Raw genomic sequence first — 19,561 nt, 5'->3', positions numbered from 1 at the left:
TAGTCTATTCTTTCCATTTGATTGCACTTCTCTTTTATTCTCTATATCCGTTCTCCATCTGCTACAAGGAGCAGCGCCACCCAGTGTAAATCCATGCTGGAGTTTCTATCCAATCAGATCTCAGCAATCACTTCATCGGTTTCATAACTGAACCGTGCGTGATCTTGCTAGCTTTAAATCCATGCTTCTTGAAGCTGTACCTTAACCAATCAGATTTCAAATTGGTCACTTCGAGGCTCTCTAGAAGGCGTCCAATAACATTTTCGGGTGCTTTGATTGGACGGTCAGAGAGCGCGCTAGTCAGAGCTCGCGAACTGCATCTGTAGCAAACTGCACAAGCTCAAATAAATTCATGTGCATTTAATAGCTGTTTTCTTTTTATTCCACAATGGCTGACGGGCAAAGAAATTTATTTGGTCACTATTAGGACATTTATAAGGAGTTTTCAAGAAAAACTGGATTTTGTGAGGAAAGTTCAGCCAAAACAGTTGAACTATTTATATTTTTTATTTTTTTTCCCTGTATAATTTGCACAAAACCATAGAATTTACGGAACAAATGGGGTCATTCGATGAGGTGAATATCGATGCCTCTGCTAGAGGTGATGAATGCAGGAGGTGCAGTGCAGTGAAAGGAGACGTGTTGAATTGTGAGAATTGGGTTTCTTGCTTTAGTAACAACATTAATTCTCACTGTATGAGATTCCTGTGTGTGATGCAGCACTCTGTTCTACTGCGTTTCTCTATCATACCGATGCTTTCTATAGTCGTGGCGTCATAATGATGGGATTAAGAATTGGATTGACTCAGAGAGGACACCACTGAAGGCCTGGGTGTGAACTGCATGGAGTGTCACTGTGTATATGTACATATGTATGAAGTTTAAAAAGCTGCTGTTTGTCATTTTGAGGTCTTTGTTATTGCCATAATGATGATTAAATTTTATAATAACTTCAATTAAAGATGACTGGTTAATAATTTCGGGCATATTGATAGCCAGTATTTGATTGCAAACAATGATATACATCCAAATGTCCAAAATGTAATTGGATTTTACTATCAAAAAAATTTCATAGCATGACATTCGGTTTTTCAATGCTTTATGCTGCGTGATTATATTAAATTTGCATGTTTCCAGTTCTATTTACACCCGATCTTTACAAGAACTCGGCCTAAAAAAAGGTTAGAAAATATCATCTAATGAAATATATTTATCTTAGTTCTTCCCCTATTACCACAAAGTTGTACGCGCAATTGTATCGGACGTCTTTGGATGCTGTAGCATGAAATTTTCTTTCCACCATGACAATACCCCTGTGCACAAAGCCAGCTCCGTGAAGATACGTTTTACATGGGTTGGAGTGGAAGATTTCCTGCTGTGGAGCTCTGAATTTATTGAACATCTTTGGGGTGAACATGAACACTGACTGCACCTCAGGCCTCCTCACCTGCTCACCCTACATCAGTAGCTGACTTTACTAACACACCTGTGGCTGAAGAATAAGTTCAAATCTCCAAAAAATCTAGTGAAACATTTTACAGGAAATGGGAACTAAATGTGGAATGGGATGTTCAAAATCTTATAGTCAGGTGTCCACAAATAAATTGCAAAGGTTCTTATGAGACTCTCTCTCTCTTTGCAGATGTTCACCACAGCAGTAGCCACTGGATCATCTGTGAAGTACACCTGGGTCATTGATGATCTCATCCAGTTTGCCCACACTGGAGATGCATACAGCATCACTTTCAACAAACCTGCAGAGTACACGCTCAAAGTAAACATAGAATAAACAAACGTCACCTGGGAACCTTATGGCCATCTTAATAACCTTTCCGATTTGCAACAATGACTGCATATATAATAGCTTTGTCATTTTCTGTAATAGGTAACCGCAGAGAATCCTGTCAGCACTCAGTACATGGAGGTCAAACTCACGGCCGATGTGATGACCCCATTAGCCGACCTCGCATTACTCACCGAGACGGTGGCTGTTGCTGTAAACACCTCAAGCGTCTTCACCGTTCAAGTGAAACTGGATGTTTCTATCGGTGTCACAATAAGGTTAGAACAGTTCCTGCTTGTGAAATGTTTATGCTTAGCAATTAGATCGGAATTTAACTCGGATTCTGGTCTTATTTTAAACACTAAAGGTGGGATTTTGGTGACCATTCGAGCTGCGTTGATCATACGTTCATCGCTCCGTTAGAAAAAAACAATGTACCTTTGGATCAGACTGCGACACAGGTTTACCTGCAGGACGCGGCACATCATATCTACACAACACCTGGTAAAGATAATATGGAGAAATTATTTCATTTTATGTCATGATTATGTCATGTTTTGTATCAGTACAAAAGCTTGTTGGCAGGTTATACAGTACCATGGTGTGTCCTGCTATGTAATGTTTTCTTACGTTACATTATGTGATGTTATGCCTTGCTATGTCATGTTATGGAAGGTTGTGCAATCATTTTATGGCACATTAAACCACACAATATCATGCTATAGCTCATTATACCACACTATGTCATGCTATGGCACCTTATATCATGATATCTCACATTATGGCACATAATGCCCACTATATCATGTTATAGCTAATTATACCACACTATGTCATGCTATGGCACCTTATATCATGATATCTCACATTATGGCACATAATGCCCACTATATCATGGTGTAGCACATTATGCCACACTATATGTATTGTTATGTTATGCCACACAATCTCATGTTATGGCACATTATATCAAGTTATAGCATGTTATGACACACGGTGTCATGTTATTTACATTTAACATTTAAGGCATTTTGCAGATGCCCTTATCCAAAGTGACTTACTATTAATCTTATTCACACAAATGAGCAGCTATGAGGTTAAGGGCCTTGCTCAGGGGCCCAGAAAAGGCATCTTAGTGTGGCTTGGATTTAAACTCACAACCTTTGGATCCAAAGTCCAATGCCTTAACCACTAAGCTACCACACGTTATGGCACATTATATCATGTTATCCTACAAATATACCACACTATATTATGTCATGGCACATTATTTCACACTATCTTAGATTATACATTGTTATGCACATGTTATAGCACTTTGTGCCACATAATGTTATGGCACAGTATGTCACATTATGCCACGCATTACCACGTATTATGTCACATTGTGGTACGTTATAGCAAGTTAGACATGTTATATCACATTATGCCCCTTTACATTATGTCATGTTTTATCAGGCTATTGCATGTGTTATGGCACATACACAAGGCAACAACAAATTCTATTGGAAAAAAGGCTAGCACAAGTCTTCAACGAACATAGTATCACTTTCTATGAAGGCCCATATGCTTAACATAATGCCTTACACAATACACATTCTTATACATAGGATATTTGATTAGCATTTGCGTTTTTGTAGTATAGTATTTATAAAACATAATATTACCTTGCAATTGCAGTTCAGAAGATCAACTTAAGCATGTGCGTAATCTGACTTTGAGTATGCATAATGTTCCGTGTGTACATATTAACAAAACTTTAAGCAAGTTTTGGACATAATTTATGCAATATTTTAAAGTTAAACATATTTATAAAATCCTGTCCATGTTTCTATAACAATTGTTCAGAAATTATAAGTAGGCAAATCCAGATAAATAACCAAATTATACGTGCCTGTGTGTAATATGTAATACATGACATTTCTAAATGTATGCTGCATATTTTCTTTAAAGGTGACTACACACTGAGGATACAAGCCCAAAATAAATACGATTTTATCCAAACTGCTGTGCTACATAAAGTAAGATCTCCGCTGACCAAACTGCTAGTCATATCAAAGCCTGCTTCCCCTAAAATCAACCAAACTATTCTTTTTGAAGCCTCATCACAGCCGTCTTCACATGGAATAGTGTACACGTGGAATTTTGGAGATGGCTTTCCAGAGGTTGAAGGACCTCACAAGACAACCAGGCACGCTTTCAAGAAAGCCGGTGTCTTCAATGTTTCTGTGATTTCCGACAACACCCTTTCAATGCTGAATTCCTGGATGGTGGTAGAAGTTTTTGAAATAATCTCCGGTGTCCACTTGGGGTCTAATAGCCCAAGTGAACTTAATTCAATCATTAAAATCAGTGGAGGCGTATCTACGGGTACCAGTCTCAGGTGGACCTTCGATCTTGGTGATGGGACTGTGTTTAAAGACCTTAAGGAGAACTCGATCTCTTACGTTTATAGGTCTGTAGGAAACTATACCGTCCAAGCTATGGTTTGGAATGAGGTGAGTAGCGAGAGAGAGGCTATTGATGTAGAAATTTATCAACTTGCTGTTTTGGGAATCCTGCCCCTGGAGTGCGTCGTGAGTGGAAAGGAAGTGACTCTTCAAGCGCTTGTGAGAGGGAATGTTTCTCATCTAGCCTTTTATTGGCGTTTTGGAGATAGTACAGACGTGTCCGTGGAGAACGGAATCGCAACTGTTGCTCATACGTTCTCAGGTACTGGGAATTACCTCATTGGCGTGACCATTCAGAGCCAAGCAGGATCTGCAGACTATCAGTCGAATCTATGTGTTGAGAACTCGATTACAGACTTGAACCTTCACTCTTCTTTAAATGTTGCAGCATTGGGCAAAGAGATATGTTTTGATGTGTCAGTGCTTCCAGCCGGTGGGGAAAACTACCAATTTCACTGGTATAACAGCTCTTTCTGCGATTGTCCTGTCAACGGGACGTCACATCACTGCTTCATTTTTTCTCAAGAAGGCAAGCATGAGATTACGGTAATGGCACAGAACCAGGTCAGCAAGAAAACTGCCTCGACAACCATTTTAGTCCAAAGACCTTTATCTGTACGACACAATGGGGAAATGGACGTGTTAACCGTGAATCAGACGTATTACTTTTGGACTGAGCCTAGCAAGAATAATGTTGCTATCGAATGGGACTTTGGTGATGGTTCGTTGAAGAGCAGAGGCCAAAATGTGTCACACAATTTCACATCAGCTGGTCAGTATCACATCAGTGCTTCAGTTCTCAATGCAGTTAGCAAAGAGATCATAAGGGTCGATGTACAAGTCCAGGTTCCTATATCTAATATAAGAATTCATACCAACCGGCCATTTGCTGAAGCAGGACAAGAAGCAGTTTTCACAATTTCAAGCGATGTCATGGAGAATGTTAAATTCTACTGGATGATAGACTCCATAACTTTTTCACAACTTGGAACATCAGAGTACAGATATGTCTTTCCTAAAGCAGGCATCTTTCAAATCCGTGTCACAGCACAGAATCCAGTCAGTAAAGTCGAAACCTCATTAGCAATCGAGGTGGTAGAGAGAATACAAGGTGTCCGAATTATGAGCCTGAAATCTGCAAGCTATATCCCAACAAATGAGACTGTTACTCTGGTTGCGTCTGTAAGCCGTGGTACTAGCTTGACATATCAGTGGTTAGCTAATCAAGCTGGAGTTAATGACCTAGTCGGTGTTGGGGAACATTTTCAGTTCTATACAATCCACCCGGGTAATATGTCTGTCAGGCTTATAGTTGCTAATGTTCTTGGTAAAGTGCATAGCGATTTTTCTCTGAGGGCAGTTGAGCGTGTATCTGAGGTAAATATCCCATTATCGAATGTGGTAGCAAAAGGAAAACCCGTTAGCATAGCAGTGGAGATTAAAACCGGGACGGATCTTCAGTATATTTGGTTTTTGGACACAAATTTATCATCTGTGACAACAGACGTACCTTTTGTCCTTCATGTTTTCAATACTATTGGGGTTTTTAAGCTAAGAGTGTCAGTAGGAAATGTTTTGGGCTCAGTCAATGCCACTAAACAACTCATGATACAGGAACCCGTTTCAGAGATCGATTTTGACATAAATGGACAATCACATCCCTACTTTGTTTCATCAAACAGTCCCTTGACGTTCCATGGATCCGCTCGAAAAGGAAGCGATGTACACTGGGAGTGGACGGCCAGGTCTGTGAAAGGAAGTGCAGTTGTTTTAGATAAAAATCAAATAATTAGCTATTTGTTTATGGATGCAGGAGATCACAGAGTAACCCTAAACGTCTCGAATGAGATTAGCTGGCAGTCTGTGTCGCATGTTGTAACGGTGCAAGATGCCATTCGAGGTTTCAGTCTAAGAGCCAGTGATGTTATCATCTGTGAGAATGAGCCAGTCACTTTCACACCGTCTATCACTCAGGGAAGCGGAGTTTCATTCCTTCTGGAATTTCCAGAAGGCAATACATCTCTGGAAGATCAAGAGGATTTTACTACCTCATCTATTCCTCTTGGCAATCACACCATTAAAGCAATTGCTAAGAATCTTGTTAGCATTTTATCAGTAAACATCACCATAAGGGTGGTACAAGGACTTAAAGGTCTTCACTTGGTTGATTGCTGCTCTTCTGTTTTGGAAGCCTCAAAACCTGTCCATTTCAAAGCATCCGTAAATTCAGGATCTAAGGTCATTTACAGATGGAATTTCCACTTAGATGGCTCGAGAACCTCACAACAGACTGGTCAAAGTGTCCTGTATTCTCCATTTAGCAACGGAACTCTGACTGTGATGGTAGAAGCGAAGACTGACTTCTGTTCCCAGTCCATCACAGAGACAGCACTAGTTCAGCAGCCGGTGAAAAACGTGACACTTTCCATTTTATCTGAGGGAACTTTTGTGAATCACAGCGTCACTTTTTCCGCCCTCATCGACGGTGGCAGCGACCTCGCGATCAAGTGGAGCTTTGGTGACGAGATCCGACTTACAAAATCTAACAAGGAAGTCTACAAATATAAGGTTGATGGCAAATTTGTGGTCCAGGTAACTGTTTTCAATAACATCAGCCAAGTTTCTGCACATTTTCTGGTTCTGGTAAGGAAACTGAAATGCATCCAGCCACGCGTCGCCCTCGTCCAAGAACAGGCAAGAATCCTGAAATCTCAGCCAAACTATTTCGAAGCAAGCGTGGATCTAAACTGTTGCACTTCTTACAAGACAAACTACCTCTGGGAGATCTTTAGAGACCCAGATTGCACAGAAAGGAAAGTCTTTTTACATGCATCGGTAGATGTTACCAAACCGCTTCTGGCTCTTCCAAAGAACACACTAGATGTTGGAGATTACTGTGTGAAGTTTTCTACTTGGTTTGAAGGAACGCCATTACGGCATCACAAGACTGGCGGGTTTTCTGTAGGAAACAGTCCATTGGTTCCTCTGATTAAAGGTGGCTCAATTAAAGTTTGGTCAAACCAGAAAGACCTTGTGCTGGATGGAAGTGAGTCATTTGATCCTGATGCTAGGATTCCAGAGGTTGATCTGTTGGAATTTCAATGGAATATTATTATGGTGGGTATTTTGGGGCAAATTGTTAATTTTATGCCATGTTTCACAGATATTCACAAGTATTTACCCCTTTGAACTTTTCCACATTTTTTAGGGTTACAACTTGGAATCACAATGAAATCAGTCCAGGCATTTACACAAAATAGCTCATATTGTTAAATTTATACACTATATTGGCCAAAGATTTTATAGTGTGCTTGTAGACATTTGTGGCGATTCATTCAGACATGAGGGTCTTAGTAAAGTCAAGTACTGAAGTAGGTAAGATGAGGAGGCCTGGGGTGCAGTCAGCGTTCCAGTTCATCCTGTTCAATATGGTTGAGATCAGAGCTCTATAGCAGGAGGTATTCCACTCCAACCCATATAAATCATATCTTCATGAAGTTTGCTTTGTGCACAGGTGCAGTGTCATGCTGGAACAGGTTTGGATTTCCTAGTAAAGTGAAGGGAAAATTCCATGCTACACCATCCAAAGATGCCCTGCACAATTGTGTGTAGTTCAAAAAGTACAAGGACTAGGACAATAATTGAGGAACAACTTTAACAAATTAAAGAGCAATTAAATAAATAAAATTAAATAAAAAACACTACAGTTCATGACTTTAGTCTAATTAGAGTTATGCAGTTTTGCATCCAAAAAACAAAACAAAAAACAGGTGTTACAATGCTATTAGATAACCTGCAAACACAGTTTCAGAAATCAGACAGTGAGCATCTTTATTATAATTTAGCACATTTGTTTTCCACTTATCAACCAATTAGTGCTGTAGTTTCCAGGGCAATTTTTTTTTTACACTTGCTTTATTTATTTATTTATTTATTTATTTATTTATTTATTTATTTATTTATTTATTTATTTATTTATTTATTTATGTTTTTTGTTTGTTTATTTATTTAATTTTGTATTTTCTCAGAAACTGATGTTATTTAAAATGTACTTAGGTAAACTTTACTTATGTAAAATTAAAATTACAGATTTTAAAAACAAGTACACCAAAAAAAAAAAAAAATGTTTAAATGTAATTTGTTAGTTTCCACCATTGGCCATTAATGTCATGAGACAATGTTCTAGAAATGTAGCAAAACAAGCACCGTGTTCTCAAATCAAATCAAATCAAATCAAATTTTATTTGTCACATACACATACATACAGGGTACGACATGCAGTGAAATACTTTTTACGATGGTCCGGCATTAGGGAATAAAATGGGGTGAAAAGGAGAATAAAAAAAAATAAAATAAAAACAAAGTGAAAGAAGGCAGATAAATAAAGTATAAAAACTACATAAAAAAGAATATATGAGGGGAGATATATATATATATATATATATATATATATATATATATATATATATATATATATATATATATATATATATATATATATATATATATATATATACAGTGGGTACGGAAAGTATTCAGACCCCCTTAAATGTTTCACTCTTTGTTATATTGCAGCCATTTGCTAAAATCATTTAGGTTCATTCTTCTTCCTCATGAATGTACACAAAGCACCCCATACTGACAGAAAAACACAGAATTGTTGACATTGTTGCAGATTTATTAAAAAAGAAAAACTGAAATATCACATGGTCCTAAGTATTCAGACCCTTTGCTGTGACACTCATATATTTAACTCAGGTGCTTTCCATTTCTTCTGATCATCCTTGAGATGGTTCTACACCTTCATTTGAGTCCAGCTGTGTTTGATTATACTGATTGGACTTGATTAGGAAAGCCACACACCTGTCTATATAAGACCTTCCAGATCACAATGCATGTCAGAGCAAATCAGAATCATGAGGTCAAAGGAACTGCCTGAAGAGCTCAGAGACAGAATTGTGTCAAGGCACAGATCTGGCCAAGGTTACAAAAAGATTTCTGCTGCACTTAAGGTTCCTAAGAGCACAGTGGCCTCCATAATTCTCAAATGGAAGACGTTTGGGACGACCAGAACCCTTCCTAGAGCTGGCCATCCGGCCAAACTGAGCCATCGGGGGAGAAGAGCCTTGGTGAGAGAGGTAAAGAAGAACCCAAAGATCACTGTGGCTGAGCTCCAGAGATGCAGTCAGGAGATGGGAGAAAGTTGTAGAAAGTCAACCATCACTGCAGCCCTCCACCAGTCGGGGCTTTATGGCAGAGTGGCCCGACGGAAGCCTCTCCTCAGTGTAAGACACATGAAAGCCCGCATGGAGTTTGCTAAAAAACACCTGAAGGACTCCAAGATGGTGAGAAATAAGATTCTCTGGTCTGATGAGACCAAAATATAACTTTTTGGCCTTAATTCTAAGCGGTATGTGTGGAGAAAACCAGGCACTGCTCATCACCTGTCCAATACAGTCCCAACAGTGAAGCATGGTGGTGGCAGCATCATGCTGTGGGGGTGTTTTTCAGCTGCAGGGACAGGACGACTGGTTGCAATCGAGGGAAAGATGAATGCGGCCAAGCACAGGGATATCCTGGACAAAAACCTTCTCCAGAGTGCTCTGGACCTCAGACTGGGCCGAGGGTTTACCTTCCAACAAGACAATGACCCTAAGCACACAGCTAAAATAACGAAGGAGTGGCTTCACAACAACTTTGTGACTGTTCTTGAATGGCCCAGCCAGAGCCCTGACTTAAACCCAATTGAGCATCTCTGGAGAGACCTAAAAATGGCTGTCCACCAACGTTTACCATCCAACCTGACAGAACTGGAGAGGATCTGCAAGGAGGAATGGCAGAGGATCCCCAAATCCAGGTGTGAAAGACTTGTTGCATCTTTCCCAAAAAGACTCCTGGCTGTATTAGATCAAAAGGGGGCTTCTACTAAATACTGAGCAAAGGGTCTGAATACTTAGGACCATGTGATATTTCAGTTTTTCTTTTTTAATAAATCTGCAACAATGTCAACAATTCTGTGTTTTTCTGTCAGTATGGGGTGCTATGTGTACATTCATGAGGAAGAAGAATGAACCTAAATTATTTTAGCAAATGGCTGCAATATAACAAAGAGTGAAACATTTAAGGGGGTCTGAATACTTTCCGTACCCACTGTATATATACACACACACACACACACACAAAAAAAATGTTTATGGCAGTGTGCAGTTAAACAGTAAACAACAGTAAACAAGTTAAGCATGGTTTTTGATTGTCCATAAAGTGTCTGTGTGCGGTCTGGTGTGGTGTAAAGTGTTCTTCATTACTAAACAACTATGACTATGGAAAGAGTATCAAATGGGTAAAATTCGAAATCAGTCTATTTTTATGCAAAGTTGTAACATTACAAATGTGGAATTCAAGGCACTGTATTGTCTTATTTAGTTGTTTTTAGGAACACAGATGTCGCTTCTAAAATGAGTTTGTGTTTATGTTTATAGGAGCCGAACACCAGTTCAACTCAATATCCAGCCTCCTTTATCAACAATTATTCCATACACTGTAACAACAGTAAGCTTATTCTGCCCAGGCATCTACTAGAGCCAGAGAGAGTATACAAGTTCACACTGACAATTCAAAAGCATGCGAGATCACCTGTCTCTACTGTCCAGCATGTAAGTACCATCAACTATTGAATGAAGTGTTTTTGATTTACAAAAAAACAATTCTAATGAATTAGTGTCTTATTAATTCAGGTTCAAGTGCTTGACACAGAAGTGCTACCCGTCACCGTGAAGTGTGTATCCTGCAGATTGGTGTTTTCTTCTGCTGTCAGTTACAGCCATCCTGTCGCTTTAGCCGGAGATTGTTCTCTGTGCAATGGCACTCTTCAGGTATTAAAAACACAGACACTACTGGGGCCAATCTTTCTTGACACCTGACTAAAAGATCCCATTCCACTAGATTTTGGAGTAAGAACAGGAGCTTAAAAGATGGATTTGGACTGTAGTTAATGTGAAATGTTTGCTACTCTGATTTAGGACTACAGTTCTGATCACCATCACTGCACCCTTCAACATTGTTTATCTGTAATAAATGGACATTCGGCGCAACCCAGATGAGGATGAGGTTTTCTTTTAAGTCTGGTTCCTCTCATGGTTTCTTCCTAATGCCATTTCAGGGAGTTTTTCCTTGCCACAGTTGCCACCAGCTTGTCCATCAGGGACAAACTTACACTTATAAAGAACATCTTATTCATTTTTATCACCATATTATCTGTGTAAATCTGCTCTGAGACAATGTTCATTGTTAAAAGCGCAATACAATTAAAAATGAATTAAATTGATTTGAATAGATCTTTGGGATGTTTTCATCATTTAGCCACAAGGGCAGTAGTAAAGTCAGGTACTGATAGGGGGGTGAGGGGGTGAGGAGGTCTGGGGTGCAGTCAGCGTTGGAACACCAGACATCAGTGCAGACATCAGGGCTGGCGTCTCAATCACAGTTTTGTTTTATATTTTAGCCAATTGGAAAAATAATCTATAAAATACCAGCATGATTTCTAACTTCTGATTGGGTGTACAGGCTAGAGCATACCCAAAGCTCTGCCCTAGCAGCACGGAAATAGTTTTTCACTACTTTTCTCACATTACTTTCAGTTTGACACGCTTACCAGTTATAGCTCCATACTGGCTTCTTTGAAATTTTGTCTTTTCTTAGTTGTGATTGTTGTGTAGCAGCTAACCAACGCTCATTTAACTGACAATAAATAACCGCAATTACGATGTGTGTGATGCATGTTTATTCAAGACTATAAGCAATCTTACTGCTGCATGTCTGTAGCGATGCGGCTGTTAGCACATCAGAGGCTACGGCTAATTTAAATTTACCCTCCACAAGCACTGGTTCTCCTCAGCCCTCAACAAGTGCCCCAAACAAGCGTGTCTTTTGGAGGTTTCAGCCTTAGTTCAGGCAGTTAGCGAACTAAAACCGCTCATTTAATCCTTCCTGATACTGCACACAACCATTGCTGGAGACCTGGGAACTGGCATCTTTAGAATCATGTGAGAGATCCTTCTCCACACTGTCAAGAATCCTAAACCCCAATCATCGCACCATGTTCCATAAAAGAAAGAGGAATTTAGTGATCTTGGCCCATGAAAAATCCATAACAAATACTTTAGACATGGATGAATCTGATCGGATTTTTGCCAAAAGAAACAGAAGACTAATGCTGTAGATGGATGGATTTGAATATTGAGCCACTTAACTGATATGTCTGCTTAGACATGGGGTCTGAGTTTTACCAGGATGGATGGATGGATGGATAGAACAATAGCTAGAAAGAAAAAAACTGCCATTGGTTTAGTAATAAATAATAAAAAAAAAAAGTTCTATAAAAGTTGAAAAAGGAAACTTTTATAGAATGGTCTGATTTTGCACTGAAGTTTGAAATAGTATTACTTTAGGATATACTGTCATTTTAATTGAGAGTTAATCTAATTCAATAAAACAAGTTATTTTCATTATCACTGTAGTTATATTTATTTATTTTGTAAATATTAGTTATTAGAAGAACTGGATTAGATTAGGTCTTTTATCTCACAAATACCGATGTTATATCCTATTTTTCTATTTACACTATTTTCCCTATACAATAAGGGGTTAATTACAGGCTTCTAATATATATTTATTCTCCACCACAGTATAAATGGACTGCTAAAACCACAAAGGGAGAAACTTTACTTCTAAATGAAGTCACAACTTCGACAGGACATGACTCTTCAGATCTTGTCATCAGACCCAATGTGCTAAAACCTGGATTTGAGTATATATTCAGCCTTAATGTATCTCAAACAGTTACAGGATTGTGGGGATCAGCGAGCTTTGCTTTAACCCAAAATCGCCCACCTGAGGGGGGCATGTGCACATTGTCTCCAGAGGATTCGGTTCAACTTCTGCAAAATGTAGTTTCGTTTAACTGCTCAGGTAAGGAAATGTGCTGTATGGATGAAAAATCTGATTAATTGAGAGAATTTTATTTCCTGAGGTAAAAAAACACAAAAGTGCAGTTAATGTTTAGTTAAAGAGCTTTGTTTAAAGTTGAGTGAAATAAATTAGTGGGGTCTCAGTAATACGTGTTTCTGACCTTCAATTGTCATCAATTTTATTTCTATAGTGCTCTTGATAATACTTTGTCCCTAAGGAACTTTACAGAAATACAGTGATCAGACATTACATTATGACTACCTGCCCAATATTGGGTTGGTCCCCCTTTTGCTACCAAAATAGTTCTGATATGTCGAGAATCAACAGCATGAACTTCTTCAGCAGTTTGAGCTACAGGAGTTTTTCTGTTGGATCGGACCACACGGACCAGCCTTCGCTCCCCACGTGCATCAATGAGCCTCGGCCGCCCACAACCCTGTCACCGGTTCACCACTGTTCCTTCCTAGGAGCACTTTTGAGCCCACAAGAGCTGCAGTTTTGGAGACGCTCTGACCCAGTCGTCTAGACGTCACAATTTGTGAAATCCTTTCACTCGACCATTTTTCCTGCTTCTAACATCAACTTTGAGGACAAAATGTTCACATGCTGCTTCATAAATAAATTCACCCAGTAACCGAGCCACGATGAAGAGATCATCAGTGTTAATCACTTCACTGCTCAGAATGGTGTAACGTCATAATGTTAAGCCCAACCCTTGTTTATAGAAATTGCAGTTCTAAGCCATTGTGGCCAATAGTTTTAAATTATCTTGATAGTTCTTGAGTTGAACCCTTCACAGTAACTTCCTGGATCTTCAGGTTGTTCATGTGGAACCATCTTCAGCAGCATTGAGCATGGGAAGAGAACTCGATCGAGAGATAGGGCTTCAGGATGAGTCAAAAAGAAGAAAGGGGACGGTCACTGGTTTTATTGGTACCCTTTTTGGTGCACAGTAGTTAATCACATTGTGCAGTGTGATCAGAGTTCAAGTAGGACTCCAGCAATACAATCTAATGCTATCATAGCCATCTAAAATGGAAAGCCAGAAGGTAACATAGGCATGATGGAGCTGTTGGAAGCTTTATTTTTTTCTTTGTCACTGTCGCTCCTCTACGTTCCTTCTCTCTCTCTATTTACTTCTGGATGGAGTTCCCATGAACTGGAGATCACTCTGCACAGCTGGGGATGGTTTCACCTCTACATCCTAAAGCTCCATGAATTTACTGGGCAACTCGAGAACTAGGGATTTAGGGATGGATTTGGGTTGTAATTAATATCAACAGTTTGCTTTAATAGCTAAGGACCACAGTTCTGCACTTCACTGAACACTTCGACAACGATGTCAACTTTATAACCACTTTATCTCTGATCTCTATCACTTTGAGACAATCTGCATTGTTAAAAACACTCTACAAATAAAAAATGTATAATATTTAACTTAATTGAACTGTCAGATATGTCACCAGCCAGCAGTTAAACTTGAGAAAAAGTGATTTCCTTCTAAAATTGGCTGAGTTGGTAGCACTAGCAGCGCTGAGCAAGAGTCTTATCCTGTGTGCATGATTACTTAAAACACTGACAATTGAAATACCTGCTTAATTCACCTGTGAACACTTGCGTATATCCTCAAATCACTGACTCTGAATACGGTCCTGAATTAAGCAAGAACTCTTCACATCAGTAAGCTGTTATTTATCTACAGGCTGGGTGGATGAAGACAATATCTCCGCTCAGATGATCTACGCTCTTCAGATAGCACAATGCCAGAGCCCAGAAACAGAGTGTCCTTTGATAACCCTATACCGAGGCATACGGAGTGCATTTGGTACTCTGGTACCCATGGGCAGTACAAGACCAGGCCACAATGCCTCCATTCTCACTGTAATGGTGACTGTCGAGGACAACATGGGAGCCAAAATCACTGCTGTAAAAAGGTGTGTGAGACGCTGCTACTGCTACTGCTGTTACCAAGGGCATTCGTTGTCAGATTTACAGTGTTAATTACTAATAAACACCTTAACTCATGCAGGAATCTGGTAGTCATGGTACCGGTCAGGGACCAAGACATGATGGAATGGTTGAAGAACAAGAGTCAGGAGGAACTGTGGGGTTTGGTGAAACAAGGGAACCCTCAGGATGTTATATCATATGCCATGGCGATGAGCAGCCAGCTCAATCAGGTGGGTTTTGTCATATTGTTATTGTCATCATAAGATTGAAAAGTCGAGGGAACCATTTGTGTGTATATATACAGGTGCATTTAAATAAATTAGAATATCATTAAAAAGTTTATATACCGTATTTTCCGGACTATAAGCCGCTACTTTTTCCCCACGCTTTGAACCCCGCAGCTTAAACAATGAAACGGCTAATTTATGTATTTTTCCTGTGTTTTCTCGGTTTCACAAACTTCATGCCAAATAACTGAGACCCATAACATTAAACCAATGAAATTGCCGACCGGTTCAGGTGAACCAATGAAACTATTTATGTTAAATCGCACTCCGACATCATAAATATGGATGATGTTCCTCTGATGTTTGACCTGCCACTCACTCAGACTGTTCACAGGAAAAGCGAATCATTCGTCATGCTGAAAACAACCGGGCATGAAAACACACTTCACCTGTGTTCTGAGCTGCACGGCATCGGGAGAAAAGATTCACCGATGGTGATTTTTAAACGCACGACGATGCCAAAAGATAAACTCCTGAGAGAAATAGTTGTGAAAGGAAGGAGGAAGACAGTGAACAATGACTTTCTTGGTAGGCTACTGTTTAGATACAAGCCGTGTAACAGACACTGTCTTTCGTTTTAAACCTGTGTAAAGTTTATTAGTTTTAATGTAGATTTATGTTATTTATGTTCAAAATAAAAATCTTTGTCAAATTCAGTGGGTGCGGCTTACATTTCGGTGCGTTTAATAGTCCGGAAATTACGGTAATTTAGTAATTCAATTCAATACAAAATGTGAAACTCGTATATTATAGATTTATCACACACGCACACTTGATTTCAAGTCTTTATTTCTTTTACTTTTGATGATTTTGGCTCATAATTAACAAAAACCCACCAGTTCACAAAAAAATCTTAAAAAATTCACAATTCACAGACACGAAAAATAAGAATACTTTATTAAACCAATCAGAAAAACATTTAGCAATCTTCCCCATGACTGTGTAGCCTGAACTAGACTGAGTCACCATGCAAAGGCTCAGGAAACCTTTGCGGGTGTTTGGATTTAATTAGCTTTTTCACAATATTCAAATTTTCTAAGATACTGACTTTTGGAATTTCATTAGCTGTAATCCATAATCATCAAAATAAATAGAAATAAACACCTAAAATATATCAGTCAGTGTGTGATGAATCTATATAATATATGAGTTTCACTTTTTTTTATTGAATTACTAAAATAAAAAAACTTTTGTATGTACATACAGTATACTGTATATATATATATATATATATATATATATATATATATATATATATATATATATATATATATATATACAGTGAGGAAAATAAGTATTTGAACACCCTGCTATTTTGCAAGTTCTCCCACTTAGAAATCATGGCGGGGTCTAAAATTGTTATCGTAGGTGCATGTCCACTGTGAGAGACATAATCTAAAAAAAAAAAAAAAACAGAAATCACAGTGTATGATTTTTAAACTATTTATTTGTATGATACAGCTGCAAATAAGTATTTGAACACCTGAGAAAGTCAATGTTAATATTTGGTACAGGAGCCTTTGTTTGCAATTACAGAGGTAAAACGTTTCCTGTAGTTTTTCACCAGGTTTGCACACACTGCAGGAGGGATTTTGGCCCACTCCTCCACACAGATCTTCTCTAGATCAGTCAGGTTTCAGGCCTGTCGCTGAGAAACATGGAGTTTGAGCTCCCTCCAAAGATTCTCTATTGGGTTTAGGTCTGGAGACTGGCTAGGCCACGCCAGAACCTTGATATGCTTCTTACAGAGCCACTCCTTGGTTATCCTGGCTGTGTGCTTTGGGTCATTGTCATGTTGGAAGACCCAGCCTCGACCCATCTTCAATGCTCTAACTGAGGGAAGGAGGTTGTTCCCCAAAATCTCGCAATACATGGCCCCGGTCATCCTCTCCTTAATACAGTGCAGTCGCCCTGTCCCATGTGCAGAAAACACCCCCAAAGCATAATGCTACCACCCCCATGCTTCACAGTAGGGATGGTGTTCTTGGGATGGTACTCATCATTCTTCATCCTCCAAACAGGTTTAGTGGAATTATGACCCAAAAGTTCTATTTTGGTCTCATCTGACCACATGACTTTCTCCCATGACTCCTCTGGATCATCCAAATGGTCATTGGCAAACTTAAGACGTGCCTGGACATGTGCTGGTTTAAGCAGGGGAACCTTCCGTGCCATGCATGATTTCAAACCATGACGTCTTAGTGTATTACCAACAGGAACCTTGGAAACGGTGGTCCCAGCTCTTTTCAGGTCATTGACCAGCTCCTCCCGTGTAGTTCTGGGCTGATTTCTCACCTTCCTTAGGATCATTGAGACCCCACGAGGTGAGATCTTGCATGGAGCCCCAGTCCGAGGGAGATTGACAGTCATGTTTAGCTTCTTCCATTTTCTAATGATTGCTCCAACAGTGGACCTTTTTTCACCAAGCTGCTTGGCAATTTCCCCGTAGCCCTTTCCAGCCTTGTGGAGGTGTACAATTTTGTTTCTAGTGTCTTTGGACAGCTCTTTGGTCTTGGCCATGTTAGTAGTTGGATTCTTACTGATTGTATGGGGTGGACAGGTGTCTTTATGCAGCTAACAACCTCAAACAGGTGCATTTAATTTAGGATAATAAATGTAGTGGAGGTGGACATTTTAAAGGACGACTAACAGGTCTTTGAGGGTCAGAATTCTAGCTGATAGACAGGTGTTCAAATACTTATTTGCAGCTGTATCATACAAATAAATAGTTTAAAAATCATATATTGAATGTCTCATATGTCTCTCACAGTGGACAAGCACCTACGATGACAATTTCAGACCCCTCCATGATTTCTAAGTGGGAGAACTTGCAAAATAGCAGGGTGTTTAAATACTTATTTTCCTCACTGTATATATACTGTAATATTATAACACAGTATATGATATACAAAAGAGCACAATATATTGGACCATACAACTGTGTATAACTGTTCTGTTCAAGTGTTCTTTAAAGGTACATAATGCATTATAAATTATTATGTTTTATTCATTATGCAGTAAGCTTGGGTTTTTTGCAAACTGGATCTGTAGCAAACTGCACAAGCTAAAATATATTCTTGTGGCTTTAATGGCTTATTTTTCATTCCACAATGGCTGACAGAAGCGGAAAAATGTATTTGGTCGTAGGAAAAATATACGTAGTCAGAGCTAAATATCGATGCTTGTGTTAGAGATGATGTATGTGGAGGTGCAGTTGTGGCAACAGTGAAAGAAGACGTGTTGAATCGTGTTCACGTATAAAGAGTTTTTGCTTGAGGGACCTGGTACCAGCACAGTGAGCACTACGAGTACAGTTTATTACCTCTTTTTCTGCAGAGAATATACCAAAGCTTGTTTTATAGTGAATTCTATTGCATTGTCGAAACATTCTTTAGGCGCATATCACTTCCTAATGTCTAAAAGAGTGAGTAAAGCCATTTCTAGTGCGGTTTGAGGGAAAAGAAAGTAGACTTTAACTCTATAATTTATGTCTCTATGATTTTTACATCATTAATTATAGTATGTGTCTTCTTTTTTTCCCTAGATACAAGCAACCAGCATGCAGGAGTTAAAAGACAAAGTCCAGATGCGAGGCAATGTGACCCAGGCCTTGGCTTCTCTCTCGGTGTCCTCGCTCCAGGATGCATCACAGATCAGCTCGGCTTTGGCTCATTCCACTGTACGTCTTGTTTTATTCATGATAACTGACAAGACAGGCTTCAGAGAACGTTAGCAATTCTGGCACGGCCTGCAGGCTGGCAAAGGGGGCTCAGATATTTACATAGAAACCATGTCCGAATGTAAGGATTAAAAAAAATAATAATCAAAGGTGCCTCTATGAAATCAATTCACGTAAATAGGATTGAATTGAATTTAATGATTAAAATGGTTTTCACTCTGTTACAGGCCGTTACGTCTGAGATGCAGTGTGGAGACTGTAACTCGCAAGTTGTGGAGGCCGTGGGGAAGATGATCGGTGTAATCAGAGAGCAAACCAGACAAGGAGATCTCACTCCTATAGACACTGGAAGGAATATTCTCAATGTTTTAAGTATGAGCGTTCGTTTTTCTTGAATATCGCCATCAAACACGTTTAACACGCCATCAATCCACCTGCGATTTCT

General features: G+C 39.2%; 1 protein-coding gene across 1 annotated transcript in view; it reads left to right on the top strand.

Annotated features, from left to right (window-relative positions):
- pkd1b (polycystic kidney disease 1b) overlaps positions 1-19,561 on the top strand; it is a 50,065-nt gene that overhangs the window by 7,011 nt on the left and 23,493 nt on the right. The window contains exons 8-18 of the mRNA XM_083556677.1: positions 1,643-1,774; positions 1,886-2,061; positions 2,151-2,287; positions 3,737-7,350; positions 10,713-10,886; positions 10,968-11,105; positions 12,918-13,200; positions 14,903-15,134; positions 15,230-15,380; positions 18,982-19,116; positions 19,344-19,488. Coding sequence (XP_083412803.1) covers positions 1,643-1,774; positions 1,886-2,061; positions 2,151-2,287; positions 3,737-7,350; positions 10,713-10,886; positions 10,968-11,105; positions 12,918-13,200; positions 14,903-15,134; positions 15,230-15,380; positions 18,982-19,116; positions 19,344-19,488 — 5,317 coding nt within the window. The remainder of the gene's footprint in view (positions 1-1,642; positions 1,775-1,885; positions 2,062-2,150; positions 2,288-3,736; positions 7,351-10,712; positions 10,887-10,967; positions 11,106-12,917; positions 13,201-14,902; positions 15,135-15,229; positions 15,381-18,981; positions 19,117-19,343; positions 19,489-19,561) is intronic.

This window comes from Silurus aristotelis (assembly GCF_946808225.1).
Source record: "Silurus aristotelis genome assembly, chromosome: 12".
Classification (NCBI taxonomy): domain Eukaryota; kingdom Metazoa; phylum Chordata; class Actinopteri; order Siluriformes; family Siluridae; genus Silurus; species Silurus aristotelis.
The sequence above is the reverse complement of the archived record's forward strand: the minus strand, read 5'-3'. Positions and strand labels throughout refer to the sequence as shown.